Consider the following 17,072-nt stretch of genomic DNA (forward strand, 5'->3'; position numbering starts at 1 on the left):
GCTTTCTGCTAACTTGACGCTATTTATTTCCGCCCTGCGCTTTTGCAGAACCGTTTTTCATTGGTCGAGCCCCCGGCAAGAGGAAACGTGATCGACGTAATACATTTGTCCAACTGTAAATAGTGATATCCTAGAAATTTCAGTTTAGGCAAAATATGTCATTCCATAATTTTGTGTGCAAGTTAATATATTAAAATTATTTCCACAAGTGGTTAAATATATTTATTTATGAACTTCTCTGGGACGAGTGAACAGATATTAGTCGTTTTCGCGGATTTTTACATATTTGTACATATTGTAAGCAGGTTGGTTAGTTAACATTAGCTAGCTAAAGTTACCAAGCAAGAACATCAAGCTACCAGTATACTGTAAATCTTCACCCTCATATAATTATAGCTGTTGTTTTCACACTTACTGCGCAGGTTTTTTTTATTGCTTTTCCAGGTAGTTACAGCCGTTGAAAATGAACTGGGTTGGGGGTTCAAGGTAAGAGTATTTTGGTTAATAGATGAAGTGCTAATAGTGACGTTAGCAAAACGTTAGCTGAGCTAGAAAACGTTAACGCTGTCGAGAATCGTTGCAGGAGCAGGTTAGTGATGAAGAACGATGCAAAAAAGCAGAGGGTGAGACATCTAAATAAAATTTCCGTGATTGTACAAGACTTGTAATTGTTGTAGCATTTTTTGCATACGTTATGCTAAATGTTGTTGCTCCTCCTTTTCCTAGGAATTCTTTGAGAAGAGAAAAATGCAACAGAGATTGAAAAATTTAGGAATTACTCCGCCAACATCCCCTCGAGGCACTAGTTGTGGCAGTATGGACCTCCTGACTTTGTTCGTTGTCAACCAGATTGCTGCTAAGAAAGAAAACAAAGGTAAGTGATAAGTTGGATAGGAAGATACATTCAGAGTCAACAGTTATGGTTTTACTTAGAAAGCATGTTCATGAGTCCCTCAGTATGGCTGAAGACGTAAAGGACCATGATGTTTTTGTTTTTCAGATCCTCCTAAGGTAGCAGTTCTTGGCAGCAGCAAAGGATGGTCCAAGCACAAGAGAAATGAGGCTCTGGTACTCCCGATGAGCCCCTGCTCTCCATCACAGCTGAATCTTGAGAGCCAACCTCAGTATAGGTACAGCTGGAGTGTGGTTTGCCAAGGCACATACAGTCGCACCCAGGATAATCAAAATGTAGCTTGCTGACATGTTTGATCTTGAGGATCTTTTGTTTATCAGTTCATCTTTTTAGCCGTTCACTAGTGCAATTGTCATTTCTGTATACTTTTGTACAGTTATGGTTGCAAACTCTCTCCCCAACTACCTACACTTAGATTTTCATTGTTATTTATTTGCAAAAAAGGAGACAAAACACACATAAAAACAGCTTAAGCTAAGCAACTTCTGAACAGTGTATTCAAGTGCTGAGTCCGACCTCTGGCCTATGAATTTAAGATCCAGTCAGTGGTTTTTGTGAATATGAAGTCAGTATATAGTAAGTAAAACCTTTTTCTAGAGCGCCATCTTCCACCATTCAAAGTGTCTGTTCTGTGCAAATGTCTAGTCTTCAAGGGACAAGACAGAGAAAACATGTCATTCCACAAGGGTTCAAGTATCGACAGGTTAGTCACTTTCCAGCCCTTCATATTGTGCTGCAACTGTTAGGACCCTCTGACTAACAAGTCACTTGCTTTTCTGTCTCTTAGCTGTCACCGGTGTTTGAGTCAGCTTTCTCAGACAACAGTGCATCTGACTACTTGCCTCCCATAACCGATCCTCTCAGCCCCTTCTCCTTCACGTCACCAGCGTCTTCAGGACAAGGTGGTGTTGTGAAGCATTTTAAAGAACACTCATGAGTTTAACTGCATTTTTAGTCTGCGTGATTATATTTTAAACAATCAGTCAAATTAGGCCAAACTGAACTGTTCTCCTCAGGAATGTTCCCTCTGCAGCCGAGTCTCCAGCACAGAAGTCAGACGCAGGCACAGTTACCTCCACACTGCTCTCCTCCACCCTGGGGAATCTCGGGGCGTGAGCAGACCAAGGTAGTGAAAAGAGAATAATATTTTAAGGGATGTCCCATGTTAATGTGAGCACAGTCTGTTATGGTTACAGATGAATTTATTACTCAGCAGCACATTTCACTCATACTCATTACATGGACTCTGCCTGACAGGTGTTTTAGCCCAAATCCACATAAACTAAAATATCATCTACAGCAGTGAACTTTTTGTCACGTGGTTAAGCAGGTTATCATAGATTTTATGTCTCAGTGTTTAGCTACTGGAATCCCACTTTGCATTTTAAGTGATGTTTTGCTCAGGTTAAAAATTTTCCTGTTCAAGATATTCACACCTCGAGTAAAGCAAGAGGGCAAACTGAAATTTCAGATGCATGTTTTTGTTGTGTCAGTAATGTTAAGGCAGAACTTTAAATTAACCAACTAGTGTAATCTCAGACACAAAATTAGATAGAAGTAATAATAACTGGGAATCCATTTTTCAGTTGTATAAAACACATCAATAAATGACTGTTAATAGAATAACACAATCTATCTGGATCTGTCACATTTGTATTCTCTAGAAAAGGATGAAATTATGGATGGAACTGTTTTCTCATGTCTGCAGATGTGTCAGAAGTTGTTTTTTTAAACAGTCTTTGGTCACTGATTAATAGAAACTATTGCTCAGAGCTTAACATGAGCTTCTATGAAGGTGTGTGTGACAGTGTCTTTCCAAATGTGATGCGACTCTAATAGCCAGTCTGATTTAATTGTACTAGTTTCAGCCATTCTCCCAGCCCAGAGATATGACAGGCTGTCTCCCCTGGTCCAATGGATCAAACCCACCCCTCTCCCACCTGGAAGCACCTCCAGCAGCCAGAGTTCTGTTTGGAAGCCCAAAGCCAGAGTGAGAACAGCACAAGAATTTGATGGATTATTTTCTATCCTTGAGTCAACTGATTATTTTGAAAATGCTCAAAGCACATACATGTTATCACAGTAACACAGAGGCCAGGAAGCATGCAAGACAAGAGGTCACCTTCTGTCTCAACCAACCAGAGGACAGAGAGCCCATGTTGGACTTCACTCTTAACCACTCAGACACTGAGGCAGACATCTTCAGCGGCTTCAATGCTGAAGAATATGAAAGAGAAGGTGAATACGACTTGGATCTTTTGCACAGCAAAAAAAAATTTCTCCACCCAAAGATAACATTAAATTTGATTTCAGCTTCTCATTTTGGGGGGCGAAAACAGAAGATATGTCTTAATGATGAAACACCAGCCAAATCTTCAGCGCCACAGTATGTGTTCATAATTAATAAAATATAATCAAACACTTTGTTTCCATTGGTCTGTAAAAATGATCCGTTTTTCTGTTGGATTTTCTTTCTCTACTGTCAGAATTGTCCCTGACTCACAGTGCATGGGAGTGGAGGTAAGCTGCCACATACTTTACACACGTTCGTCAAGTCAGCTTATTAGTGCCACCATGTGGCTGACTTTGTAACTGCCTTGAAAAACAAGAAAAATCTCTTGGCTTATTAAGAAAACATGCAACCGTGGGCAGTTGCAGTCTTACATATTAATACTGTTTCATTCACAGCTCTCCAACTGCTCTGACATGAACTGTTGTAAGTGTCTTAAGCATCTCCAATTAAGCTACCCACGTATTGTGTGTATTCTGGGCAACAGACCTTGAATTGAATAAATGTTTTTTTGATCCCACAGCACACCTTGAACACAGTGGCCCCATGAATGGCCGTGACTGTTCACCAAGTTTCTCTTGTAGAAGAGGTTACCTCAGTTCAGACTCAAATAATGTAAGTGACATTACGCACACAAGTTTTTGCTTGCTGTCGTACTGTGACTGTAGAATCACATCACAAATAAAAAACAAGTCAAAAGTAAAAGTGGTCATTTTTAAAGAGAGAAAGCCACAGTAGTGTTTACTCTTAATTTTACATTTATATTAATTTAAATTAAACTCAGAGTGTTAATCACACGTGATCATTACTGAAAACACTTGATTACAAAACTAGTTATTTTTATAACTAAATGTGCTCAGGTATAAATAAAATGCTTAATTTCAGTGACCAGCTATGTTTGAATGTCACCATGCCACTTGATCAAACAGAGACAAATGTGTTTTCTACTGTTGGTTATGTATGTTATCTTGGATATAGCAACACACACAAAAAAGTTTTGAAACTAAAAGTTATGTGGAAGATACCTCCATGCCAGTTAAAGCTTCAAAGTATGTGGTGAGACATTATGACCCTGGATACATTCACTAAGGACTCATAGTAGCAGATAGCAATGCTTCGTTCTCATTTGCTTTGGAAGGGGGTCATTGGAAATTTTTTAACAATCAATCAGAATTGAGCCTTAAGTTCCAAAAGGGTGAGGACCTCTGCCCTAAATTCTGAAGATAGTTTGATATCCAAAGTTACAACACGCACACCAGTAATCACTGCTCTCTTTAGCAATATTAACTCAAACACTGCTGTGTTTCACTTTTTAAACTGTGCTTTAGGAAGAAGAATGCTGTGAGCCAAGTCTCCATGATGCCTCTTCATATATGGACCAAGCCTGTTGTACAGATGGCCTTAACTCAAACATTGGCTCGCAGGGAAATCCAAAACAAAGGCACTCTCAACCCAGGTTTTCCACCCCGCTCCTGAAACCCAAAATGAACTTCAGAGATGACCAGAAAGTTAGGGAGGAAGTGGCTGGTCCAAATAAAGCCGTCAGAAGTAAAACCCACCAGATGGGAAGCCACACAACTCAGTTTGATTCTCCTCAGGCTCTGGCTCAAAGTCAGCCTGCATTGACATGCGAATGCAAGAAAGCAACCAGCAAAACTCGAGATGCAGGAACTCAAACAGCCAACGACCCCACGGCTGAGACCTGCGATGCCTCGACTCAGTGCAGCTTTGCTGTAGACAGAGCAACCAAACCCACTGGGTTTAACTGGTGCCTTCCACCTGTTGAAGTGTCAGCACAGCATCCAGCCACAGGGAGGCAGAGTGATACTGCTGCAGAGCGAAATGCACACACACCTTCACCAGGCAAGGCGAGGAGTGGAGGGAACCATACGCCTTGGAACAAGAAGACACCCAGGGCTGCCTCCCTATCCGGCAGCTTAAACAAAATCACAGCTAACAATGATGTTGGCAAAGTGGTCATACAGAGACCCGTAAACCCCTTTCAGGATGCCCTGAGCATGACTTATGGCAGAGGTATATCATTAAACTGAGAGTTCTGAGTGTGTCACCCCTTGTAAAATGAGATTCAAGATTCATTTTTCCATATTTTGTCCATATTTTCCATATTTTATCCCATTCCACATTCCACTGACAAAGAATGCAGGCATTTGGTTAAATAACCCTATTTTCTACTCTTGTTTCTGATGAGCGACAGCAGATGAGAGAGGGCAACAAGAAAATGGCCATCTGTTGAAAGACTTCTCCACTGAAGAGAGGAAGGAGGAGGCCACGTCCGCCACCAGAGTTCACAGAAGAGAAGAGACCAAAACACTTCAGGAGGTAGCCGACATTTTGCTCCTGCTCAAGCAAGTGGGGAAGTAGGGATGGTAAGAAAAGAAGAAAGGAAGGCCAATGAATGAAGGCAGCAGGAAATTTAAAAATGAAAACATGCCTGTTCTGTGCATATTTTTTACATTCAGTGTGTTATAAGCCACGCAGTGTTTGGTCAAAGTGGTACGACAGAGACAAAGTGAAATAAAGCCCTGAAGCCTTACTCTCATTCATAAGTTTATTTCTTTTGCCATATACATATTCAAGTGTTAAGATTTCATGAAGATATTGATTTTTTTATACAATATAAACTCTAGCAAAACATTTAGCCTGAACAGCTTCAACATTAATCAAATGTACTATACAGCACTGTTTTTTTTAATAGTGTTTTTGTAGCTCCTCGTAAACTGTAGAAACACACGTAGTCGGTTCACACTGAAAAAAACTGCAACCGTTATCACCACGAGTACACAATAACCGTCCCCACTACTGTAGAGGACGGAGTCATCACAAGTGGATGTTAACAGCCGAACACAGCGTGATCTTCGACAAGGTGCAGCCCGAAACAATCACGTTAAATATTTGGTCAACACAAGTTTCAATACACAATCTGTGTGATGGAGCTTCCTCTGTGTGTGTGTGTGTGTGTGTGTGTGTGTGTGTGTACCTGCGTGTTTTTTTTTTCCTGTAATAATACTTTCAGTACAAAACTAGTTTGCGTGGTTTCAAGACAGCTCATCCCGGGATCAAATTAAAATTTAAGTAATGAAGAAAAAATACCTTCACATTTTGAATTAAAGTCAAGCCATTTTCCAACCCATCTTTAAAGTAGTCTAGTCTACTTTTGGATGAAAGGGTCATCAAGTCCATTATAGGAAACTGAAGGACAAATGTTGGAACTTTTACTAAGATTCACAATGTAATTTGCCTTAACAACCCCATAATTACAAGTCAAACATACTTAACATGGATGCTGATCATTTTCAAAAGCACTCCATGAGAGTTTAAATTTGAGGCATTATTTTGTACTTAATTCAAGCAAGTTTGAAGTCTGTGCAAGTTTCACTGCTTATTGATATAAATGGAAACTAATGACTGGCTGGAAGGTAAATAATCTAATAATCTAAAACATGCAGCATGCTTTGGGAAATGTTCAGCTGTCATAAACTATAATGATTTGTAAACATTGGGCTGAAAATGGACCTTTGAAGCTGCTTTTGGGAAATCCACATTAATGTTCTAAAAATTTGTTTAAAGGACAGCTATAGCCATTTATGTGAGTAACATGGAACTAATTATACCGATTAATCATATCTATAAGCATCCATATGTAGATGTAACATCTTGACAATACCAAAAATATCACAATACTTGATGTGAATACTTCATTAAACTTTCACGGGTCACGAGAATGTCAGTACGTTGTGTCTCGGCATTTGATGAACAGCTTCGTATTTGAAAAGGTTATTAAAAAGAGGTAATATATCTTACTGATTTGTGATAGGTCTACTATGACCAAACTGTTCATGGTACACAGTAACAGTGCAGCTTGTTAACGCCTTATTCAACGGTTGTTTTGTCGCACAAAGTTACTCTGTAGTCTACTTTCAAATAGTATTTGCTACACAGATAGCTATGTGTATTTGACTAACAAGGTGTAACCTCACACAGTTTTACAATTTTACAAAACAACATTGGCAAATTACGCTAAAGCCTAACTGCTAGACTTCTGACACGAAAACCACATAAATGATATGCTCTGCTATTTGTACATAAGGCTATGGAGGAAGACAAAAAAATCAAAATACATGAAATGCTAGTAAAAAAATAATAATATTCCATCACAGGTGAAATGCAAATATGTACACAAATAAAGTAAAAAAAAAGCTACGTAGACCTAATTACTATGATATAATACATCCACTTCAGGGAGCTGGACTAAAAACGGCCATTAGGCACCTTCACAATACACAGGCACTAATATTATCATGTTAAAGATAGAATGAAAGACTTGAAATCGCATTCATAAAATAATGGTTTTAGGATACTGCTTTCTTGGCTGGACATTACACGTTTAATATCCAGCAAAAACAGCATTAATCAGCAATGCATTTATAAGATGGGGTTTTGGCAGCGCAGTGACAAAATGACATGAGACTGTACACTCCATAGTATTATGTTAAAGAGCCAGGCAAGCAACAGAATTGAAAAATAAAACAGACTGTTTTAAAGCAGTTTGTTGCAATGCTGATTTAGAAATAACATTATTTAAATGAATAAAATTAGACCATCACAACACATCTTATATCCCTTTCAGTGCTACTAGATTGGTGAGTGGCTTTGTTTAGGCACCATCTGACAATATCAAGTTTTCTAAACTTGAACAATATACTTTACGTCTCCGCTGTTTGCTTTTCATAGAGCGACCACACACTTAAGACCGTCATCGGGTGAGGAACTGACACCGGTGTGCGATGCTACAAGCTTAAAACAATGTTTAACGGAGATGTGTTTCATACAGAAAGGCATAATGGTACTATAGATTAACAATACGTCACAACTGTTGTCATGTCAACAAAGTATCGTGGACGCACAAACCTGGTTCTCAAGACCACATTTACCTTTTTAAATGGAAACTTAGTCTGACATGATGCTGTAGGTTGGCTGTGTCATGTTTTACTTTTTATACTGTATCTACAACATCATATGTAAATTGTAAATGATGTTTAGTCTGCAAAGGTACAAAGTATTAGGGACTGATACTCAGCTGCAATCTCTTTTGTAAAGTAATCTTTATTATCGGTGGACTTCGTGAGAGAGGAAGAGTCCCTTATATTTTGTACAAACAGTGTGTGTTCAACAGTCATGTTTTCTGTCCAAGCGTTTATGAAAAAGACACCCGAACCTCTGGCAATGTTTAAGCCTTTAGTAATTGAGATATTTCTGGTGCATGGTGGAAAGTTCAGCTGTCTACTAAAGCAGGATTAAGTCCTCATTTCAATTCATCCCGAATGAGAGAAAAATAAACAAAGCCTTGTCATTGATTTTGAATTCCTGACTTGACTCAACTGAAAGTGAGCTCACTCACATTACTGATACAAGCAAAAAAGCCTTTAAAACTGATTCTCAACCTCATAGTGAAGGTAGCCAGTGGCTCGTTAGTTCACACACAGAAAAAGAAAAATATTACAGACCCAACCACTCTGCATGTTTCACTAATCACCAAGGTGAAGGAAACACTCAGAGGGAGGTAACGGACACTCAGACTCTCCCTAGTCCACATCAGAGGCGTCGTTGTCTGATAGATGATAGTTTGACCCTTTGACTCGGATGTATTCGACCTGCCGTCCCTCGTCGGAATCCGAGGCGCCGCACGAACAAAGCTGGTTTTCAAACAGCGCTTCGATCTCCTCTAAACGCCGAGCTTTGGTTTCTGGCAGGCAGCCGTAGATGAAGAAGAAACCCAGCAAAGCCAGGCTGGAGTAGAGGAAGAACGCTCCTGGTGAGACAAAACAAAAGAACACTCTGTCACTGAGGACAGCCACCCACAAACGCAAGGAACACACTGTTGTGGCTTTTTTAAGAGCCATGCCACTTTTCATAAATAAGCATGTTCCTTCTCATTCATCAGCAGGAACAGAAACGCTGGTGGTGAAGGCAGATCCTGAGGGCAGCGAAATAGTGCAGCCCGCCAACGTCTACACAGATGTGTGTGAGCAGACAAATGAAAATGTTTTGCCAAGTTGACATATTGCTTTCAGGCTGCTGGTTATCATACAATAATTTCAAAGCTGGGGTTACATGCCCTTGTCAAAGTGGCATAACAGCAGGGTTAACAGAAGAAGGCAAAACTCTACAGAGGCATCTCGAAACCAGCGTTCATACAGAAACACAGCGACAGAGGTTTAATGAGATTTATCGGCCAGCGTGATCTCTATTTTCTCTTTGTCAAAACAGAATGACATTTTGAAGTTACAATCAAGTGTGCATCATGCTAAATACCGTTACCGTGTCTATGACAACATCATTATGTTTTCCGTTCCCGGTGAATTATTCTAACCCAAATCGATCATTAACCTGCTGTATCTCTGAATGCTTCCACAATCACCTCTGATGGATCGATCGCCCGCTCCCAAGAAAGGTCGCTTCCTTCCTGTCTGAGGAGAGACCTGCTGTTGACTGAGGACTTATAGATGAGGGTTGTAAAAGAAAAAAAATGTTTGCAGCACCTCAGGGTATCAGTCAGCTGTTACCTCCTTGCTGGTCGTGATGTAAGGTAAGGATGAATACATGTTACACAAGGTCTGCATCGGGGGTTGCAGAAGGATTGAGAGAATTAGATGAGGAATGACAGTATTCATGACTAGTAATAACAGCTGCCGACAGGAGAGCGGAGTCTGATTAAAATTACATGAGTAAAGGAAATCTCGATAGTTTCCCTACTTTGCCTCCCTCTCTTTCTTCCACAAAAAAACTCTACAATTAAAGCAATTAGAATGTAATTTGTTAGCACAAAATTCTGCAGCCCAGAAACTGACCATAGTAGGTGAAGTACTGAGCCAGGTGGAGGAAGGTGAGAGACACCAGGATATTGAAGGTCCAGTTGACTCCAGCTGCACAGGCGTTACCTGTGCTCCTCGCCCACAGAGGGTAGATCTCTGAGTTGATGGTCCATGGCATGGGACCCATCCCTGTGAGAGAGATGAGGGATTAATTTCTCAGTAGATGGAGGCAACTTTAACCTGATAGAAAAACAACTCAGGCTTGATCTCTTACCTGGAGCGAAAGCAGCCAGGTAGAGCACCAGACCCAGTAAAACCAACCAGGAGTAAGAGGTGGGACAGTAGTTGTAGGCCCAGTAGGTCTGATCTTTCATCAGGCTTGAGTTGGAACACCTGGAAGAGGAAGTGTGTCACTTCACAACCCACTGGATTTGACCAGAACTCTGAATACTGTACAATTCAATCCAGTGTTCTTCCACCACAGCGTAGCCCACCCGCTGTTACATCCTAAACACGCGCTCTTGCTTGCGCAGCATCCTGTGACTCACCTGCCCCATGCTGCTTGCTCAGTGGAGGCCTTATTGACTGGTACACAGGAGGAGGTGAGGAGCGTTGTGCCATTCTCACGGTAACAGAAACCACATCCAGGGTCGAGCATGCACGGCTCGCACAGCCTGCAAGCCAAGCGGCAGACAGCAGCAAACGTAAGCTGTAATTTCACTGAACACAATCAATCACACGGTAGCTCTTGAAGTTACATTCCTTACCTTTTCTTGACCACACACTTGTCTGCTACATCCATACTCCATAATGGGACTATAATGGAAAACAGCATTCCACTCCCTCTAATCAAGATTTTAATTGAGACTTGCCTCATTACCCAAATGAAATTAATGTATGGACTGCTCCCCACATGCAGGAAGTGAGTCACCAAAATTATTCATCATCAATATATATTTATCCTGTCTTATCACTCTGTTATGTCTTTGTTTCTGAAGAATGCATTATGTCATGTGCCACAGTCATGTTATGATGTTGTGTGATTAGCAGTCCACATGTAAGAGGGTTTAAAGCGTCGTCTTCAGTTCATGCAGTATCATCAGGTTTGTTGTTGCAGTGCCTGATGGAAGTCCATGAAATGTTGTCTGCAGGTCTATTTTTTGCAGTCTGCAAGTGCAAGACACCTTGCTCTAATTACACATTGAGGTCAACCAGGCCAAATGAAACCATGTATCAGTACCAGAGGGCAGCAAAAAAAAAAAAAAAAAGAAATAAATATTGTGGGAAGGTGAGGGCAAAGCTTAGCTACAGCAAACATTCAAATGATTGACATCTGAAAATGTGTTGGTCTTTCAATGTGGGGTCCTTGGTGGAGGTAACAGAGTGCATGAATATTTTGGTCACATATCAGATGGGTGAGCCTGGGACAAAATCTTATCAAATGGAGCCATGTGGTCTAATTTGTGTCAGTTCAAGGGTCCTTGATGTGAAAAGGTTTGTGAACCACTGCTTTATCAAATATCCTTACTAAGTAGACTTTCACTCTTCAACAAAATAAGCACAAAAGTGAAAAAAACAAGTGTACAGCAGATCTGTCCTGCTCTTTATTCCACCATGGGACAGTACATACCATCTTACTTTCTTTCTAATACTAGGACTAAGTAGCAGCAAATACAGGAACTACGGTGCTTCTTCACTTTCCTCTCTTCCACATCCTACATGGATCACCAACTTGTCATGACTTTTCCTGGCTTTTTATCCCAATATTATGAATGTATCTGTATGTCGCATATTTGGGACTCCTTTAGTGGCCTTTTGTTTTAAACAGCACAGTTGGAAGTAAGGTACATTGTCAGTCACCTTATAGGCCTGACATGAGCTTAATCAGATCTACAGTAGCTACAACTAATAGAATCTGCTAGCGGAAGCTGACATTTCTGGAAAAAAACATCAGTGGGTGCTGGCTAGAAATTGGGACCCTGTGTTTATCTGCCTCTGTCTGAAATCAGGGACCCACAGTTTAACAAGTTGATATGAACATTAATTGGTCACTCTTCTAACAATACCACTGGACTCTGCACACGTACCATGAGAAAGTGGAAATAGCATCGACTAACATATAAGAAATTGTGTCATTTCCCGACAAGTAACCTCCAGTCAAACCCCACTGGAGACACCTTAAGAATACATCCTCATATGGGACGTCCCAACCGCAATGAGTGTAAAAGCCCTGTGGTGGCTGTGGTCCTCTTATGGCCACGGTCAGTAACGGGATGTGTGGGCTCATACAGAGTAAAGTGGACTCAATGAAGCCACTGCATTGTGGTAAAAGCACTCATCTCTTAAAAAATCTCTTAAAATTACCTCTGTGTTTGTGTGTGTACATGATGGCATGTGTTTCAACATCTGGGTGCTGGACGGCGAGTCCATTAGGAGCTGTTTGTTGTGATGATGAAAGACCGTTGTTACGTATGAGTTTCATCTTGTGACGGTGTAAGTGAGAGTAAATTGGGACATGGAGGCAATCTGATCTCTGGCTTACATGAAAACACACTGGCCAATAAAGATCATGAGGTTAATTGCAGAAAATAGACATTAATGTCATATATGTCATATAGACATTAACAATATTTCAAAGCAGCTTATTGATTCCATGACACGTGTGTGTCTCTAATAATATGACTCTGATGCATATTAAATACACAAACTCTATGTTATGATTGATCTTCGAGGTTGGTAAAGGGCACAAATCTGGACCAACAGCCACACTCTACATATATATGCTGGCACCAATTCTGACTTCGAGTCTAAGCGTGGAAAAATATTGGGATCTTTATTAATGTGAAAATGTGTGTGAAAACCTGCAGTAACTTCAAGACAAATATCCTTTTACAAGGGTTTCATCCTCTGAAACTCTCCACCACTGAATGTATCCTACACTCTGGATTGATATTCTGACGCTGCAAAATTTTGAGTGCTTTTACAAAGAGCAGAAAAGCTCTAAAGTGAACAGCTGTCTTCCCATAATTCTCTGTTTTCATCCTTGCTTGTGCATAACGAGGCAAAATGTACTGAATTACACTTAATATCAACCCTAGTGAGTAACTCTTGGCGTGCTCTTTCAATTCCCTCCCATATCTCCCCTGGTATGCTTAAAAAGTATCTAATTATTAAAAAAAACAGCTTCCAACCTGAATGCTGAATTGTTCAGTATCTAAACATTGTACACCTTTGGGATAGCAATCAGCACTAGGAGTTTTTCCAGGGCTCAAACCAATCAATTTTAGCCACAGAGCAGTTTGTAACAGCTCTTATTTGGATCACAATGTAAGGATATGTGGGATGAATGTGTTGTAAATGCCCAGTGTGTTTTGCTTATAGCTAGTAATGAAAGAGCCAGTTTTCCAGCAGCATGAAGTATGTACTCACTGATATTTGGAGCAGGTAGAGTTGGGGAAAGATGGGTCTACTGGATGGAAGGTGACAGGAGGACTGTGCTGGGCGGACATGAGAAAACCGATGGCCAACAGAATCAAACTCAAACATGTACCTGTTGAAAAAAAAGATACATATGATTAGAGCTAAAAGGACCATTCTGATGTGTAGACGTGGCTCTGGGGCAAAGACATTGTGAGTGGCCTACCCATGATACTGCCAAGAGTGAGCTTTCTGCGCCCCACTCTCTCCACCAACCACACTCCCAGCAGGGTAAATAGGAAGTTGGTGAGGGTGGTCAGTCCAGCCAGCCAGATCGCCAGCCTGTCGTCCCGCACTCCAGACATCTGCAGAATGGTGGCGCTGTAGTACCTGTGAGAAACAAAGACAGAAGGAAATGTTTGAGTTACTGTCACTGTGACAATAAAACAATTATTTATCGAGTCTAATAGTGAAATATGGTCATGTTTTATACAAGTTAAAGAGCACAATTTTGTTAAAATTTAAGGATGATTCTCACTTATTACAACTTGGCTCTTAGTTTTGGCCATTTGTTTCCGTTTGTTACACTAACACTGTGATTAAAGTTATGCCTGAGGTATGAGAACACAACTCTTAAATCCAGTGGGGCAACAAATAGGAGCAGTCAAATGGTCAGACAGGTTGTGAAGAAGTCAACAGATCAGCTTTTTTTAATTTAAAGGAATAGATCATGTAGCAGATTCACTTTTTTGCCAAGACTTAGATGAGAAGCTCAATATCAACCTCATTTTTGGAGCTAGCAACCCGTTAGCTTAGCTTAGCACAAAAACCAAAACCACATTTCTTGTTTGTTTGGCCAGCCATGTCCATTACACACCCACATAGTCCCATTAAAACAGCGTATTGAAGAACTTTGCATAGAATCAACTTTCACATCAATCAACAAAGCTTTTGTCATTATCTTGCCTGGATTGAGTCAAAATGCTAAACAAGGGGTTTCAATGATTTAAGTCCAGATCACAGACAGATATAATACCTTTGCATATCACATTCAAGAGGAACTGGAAAACAGTCTGTTGGTCCTGCTGTCAGATGAGGACTAGGCCATGGATTTTGTAGGGTTCATTTCTCTACATCAGCTGCTACATCAGCTACACTTGTCTACAGCTAACTTTGTGATGAGCTACTCCCATTGCCTGAGATGACTGATTATGTTTATGTCTTTTCTGATAAATGTCAAAAAAATCTCTACAAAAAATGCATTCTTGTCTGTTTCTCTCTTTCTAGTCTTTAATAATAATAGGCTAATACAATAACTGGTTTTTGGCTGCAGTTTCACAGACAGACACGTTAGCAGTATTAATCATCTCATCTAACTTGCTGCAAAAAGCAAATGAATGCATTTCCCAAAATATTGAACTATTTGCTTTAAACCACTTTATTTGGGCATAAAAGTCGAGGTGTGTTTGTGTAATCTTTCATTGCACTAGAAACAGAACTACAGCACAACAAGTACAAATATAATGTTTTCATAACTGATAAAAACTATGGCTAATACAGTTCATGTTGTAATAAACAAGAATTATCCTTGGTACATAAATATGTTTGCAGTAATACCACACAGGACTCAAAATAATAATCAGAAAAATGAATATATGAGGTAATTAGTCAATACAAGTCAACAAACCAACCACAGCATCTCTTCTTGAGAGCCAGCCACTCATCCACCAATCATGGCCTCTCTACTTGAGTACCAGCCACTCATATAGAGACAGTTAGCAGATCAGCTATAAATAGTCACCATTCACTTTCAATGGCTCTTCCGCTCTCTCTGTCTGTTCTCATGCAGTATAATTATACTTGCAACTCTGGCACCATGTTGTTCCACGTAGGCAGATTACCTCCAATCATCATCAACAAGACTCTAAACAAGCTGCGGACAACAACACAGACACCTGCATGGGGTCCATTTCCCACTTCAATTATGATTTGATGTAACTACAGTACAGAGGGGGGTGGGGGGAGGAGTACATGTATGATGGCCACACAGACACATACACCTGCAAAATCTCTATTTAGGGAGTCATTATGGAAATCATGTGCTTGAAAGAGGAAAACGCCACATATTCTCACCCACTGAGGTATGTAAACATTCACACTGTGTGCAAAATCCCCTAGAGAATGCAACACAGACACAAAGATGGGAACGCTCATTAAACAAAAGACAAAATAAAAAGTCTCCAGCACTGTCTGCCGCTCCATAGGCAACTCAGAATTAGCATTCTGCCTTTCATCTCTTCAAAAAGAAGTGTTATCTCTCTCTTGCTTGCTCTCTTCCTCAAAACAAAGACATTCAATTGAGGGATTTGCATAATAACTCTCTACTTTTATGCCACGGTATCCAGTCAGACACAACGAGAACAAAAAAGAAATCAGATGGCATGAAATTTTGGTTTTAGAAGCTTGACCTACACTCACACAAGTCTTTGCAGGTGATAAAAGTTAAAGGCTTGTTAATCATCTGCAAACTTAAGATGTATACCAGTAAGTGTATGTGCTGAACAGCCACACAAGTAGACATAAATACATGCAGGCACACTCTAAAACACACAAAAGAAATGAGTTGGTTTTGGAGCAGCAGCGGGAGTAAAAACACCATTTCTGTTCTCAGCAGTGCAGCCTGCTGTGTTCCATCTCCAGCCCTGCATTTTACTGATCTCAACGCGCACGCACACACACACACACACACACACACACACACACACAGTAAGACTTAAACAGTACTGTGAACAACTGCCTGCAGAACCAAAATGATTGTTTTTGTGACCACTGTGCCAAGAAGTGTACCTTGTGTTAAAAGCATCTCAAAAAATGGACTCTGAGACTTAAAAAGCCTCCAACACTCAAGGGGGTGAACTTGAGCTTGTCTGATTTCTGCTAACCTTCATCGTCCATCCTCTGCATCCTTGTATATCTATTATCAAGGCATTTTTATTTCTGCTTGTGCTAATTCCTTGTGTGCAGATCTGCAAAGAACATCAGCTTTACTTATGAGCGAGGGAAAATTAGTTAGAGCCAAACTGTAATTTGGTGGAGAAGAGGTGCTGCTGCTCAGTCGTCCCATGGTCATATTTCCCTATGAGAATGCATCACTAGTTGCGTTTCCATCTAATTGTAAAGTCAACTTCTTAAAAAAAACACAAAAACAATAAAAAAAACAAACCCTGACGCATAAGAAGAAGCTACAGCAAAATGTTTCATCAGAGGAAGGCTATGTGGCTGCAAAAGAGCAGGAGGAGCAGAGCCAAAAGTTTTAATTGTAGTGAAAATCAAAGTGAAAGGGTAAAAAGGGTAAAACGTCCTCGTGGAGTATTTTTTCCACATGAAATTGATAGTATTCATGATCTTTGTGTTTTTGACTGTGCTGTAAGCCTGAATGAGGACAGGTTTAGGCTGTCACCCTTGATAGAAAGTGACACCTCTAAGTCTGAAACACCCACTACTTGTCGGCTATTAACGCACATCACAAAGTGACGAGAAACTGTCCTAGGGAGTCAATGCATTAAACAGCCCTCAGAGGCAGTTCCAGATGTCTGATAAAACTCCAAAAATATATAAT

The 17,072-nt window shown here is 40.3% G+C and overlaps 2 protein-coding genes across 5 annotated transcripts in view; one reads left to right on the forward strand and one right to left on the reverse strand.

Annotated features, from left to right (window-relative positions):
- The first annotated feature begins 85 nt into the window (after nt 1–85).
- On the forward strand, nt 86–5,757 carry LOC124053458. Of its 3 annotated transcripts, XM_046378621.1 has the most exons (15): nt 240–306; nt 427–486; nt 584–623; nt 727–874; nt 1,001–1,130; nt 1,559–1,616; nt 1,701–1,815; nt 1,906–2,039; nt 2,776–2,903; nt 2,997–3,151; nt 3,227–3,299; nt 3,400–3,433; nt 3,602–3,629; nt 3,727–3,818; nt 4,532–5,757. In XM_046378621.1, the coding sequence occupies exons 2-15, from the start codon at nt 464–466 to the stop codon at nt 5,252–5,254; spliced, it is 1,881 nt and encodes a 626-aa protein (XP_046234577.1). In that variant the 5' UTR covers nt 240–306; nt 427–463; the 3' UTR covers nt 5,255–5,757. The 3 variants fall into 3 exon arrangements, with proteins under 3 accessions (XP_046234575.1, XP_046234576.1, XP_046234577.1); XM_046378619.1 differs by lacking the exon at nt 584–623 and having other exon boundaries at nt 86–306; XM_046378620.1 differs by lacking the exon at nt 584–623 and having other exon boundaries at nt 86–306; nt 1,930–2,039.
- A 1,808-nt stretch (nt 5,758–7,565) lies between these two features.
- The window catches only part of LOC124053457 (proton myo-inositol cotransporter-like), a 57,155-nt gene continuing 47,648 nt past the window's right edge, over nt 7,566–17,072 (reverse strand). The window contains exons 5-11 of one of the 2 annotated variants that reach the window (XR_006842155.1): nt 13,680–13,843; nt 13,466–13,586; nt 10,585–10,710; nt 10,311–10,429; nt 10,073–10,225; nt 9,643–9,838; nt 8,914–9,033 (exon numbers count right to left, since the gene is read on the reverse strand). Coding sequence is in view for 1 of the 2 variants with exons in the window: in XM_046378617.1 (XP_046234573.1) it covers nt 8,807–9,033; nt 10,073–10,225; nt 10,311–10,429; nt 10,585–10,710; nt 13,466–13,586; nt 13,680–13,843 (910 nt within the window). In the remaining variant the exon portion in view is untranslated. Of the gene's footprint in view, nt 9,034–9,642; nt 9,839–10,072; nt 10,226–10,310; nt 10,430–10,584; nt 10,711–13,465; nt 13,587–13,679; nt 13,844–17,072 lie in introns of both variants that reach the window. The other variant, XM_046378617.1, reaches the window with a different exon arrangement.

This window comes from Scatophagus argus, chromosome 22, assembly GCF_020382885.2.
Source record: "Scatophagus argus isolate fScaArg1 chromosome 22, fScaArg1.pri, whole genome shotgun sequence".
NCBI classification, from domain to species: Eukaryota; Metazoa; Chordata; class Actinopteri; family Scatophagidae; genus Scatophagus; species Scatophagus argus.

Bases quoted from the DNA above. Each gene is read 5' to 3' on its own strand.
- LOC124053458 (XM_046378619.1), top strand. From the start codon at position 229: ATGAACTTCTCTGGGACGAGTGAACAGATATTAGTCGTTTTCGCGGAT. The intron at 2,040-2,775 runs GTAGTGAAAAGA...TAATTGTACTAG, and splicing joins CGGGGCGTGAGCAGACCAAG to TTTCAGCCATTCTCCCAGCC. The intron at 3,434-3,601 runs GTAAGCTGCCAC...TTTCATTCACAG, and splicing joins CACAGTGCATGGGAGTGGAG to CTCTCCAACTGCTCTGACAT.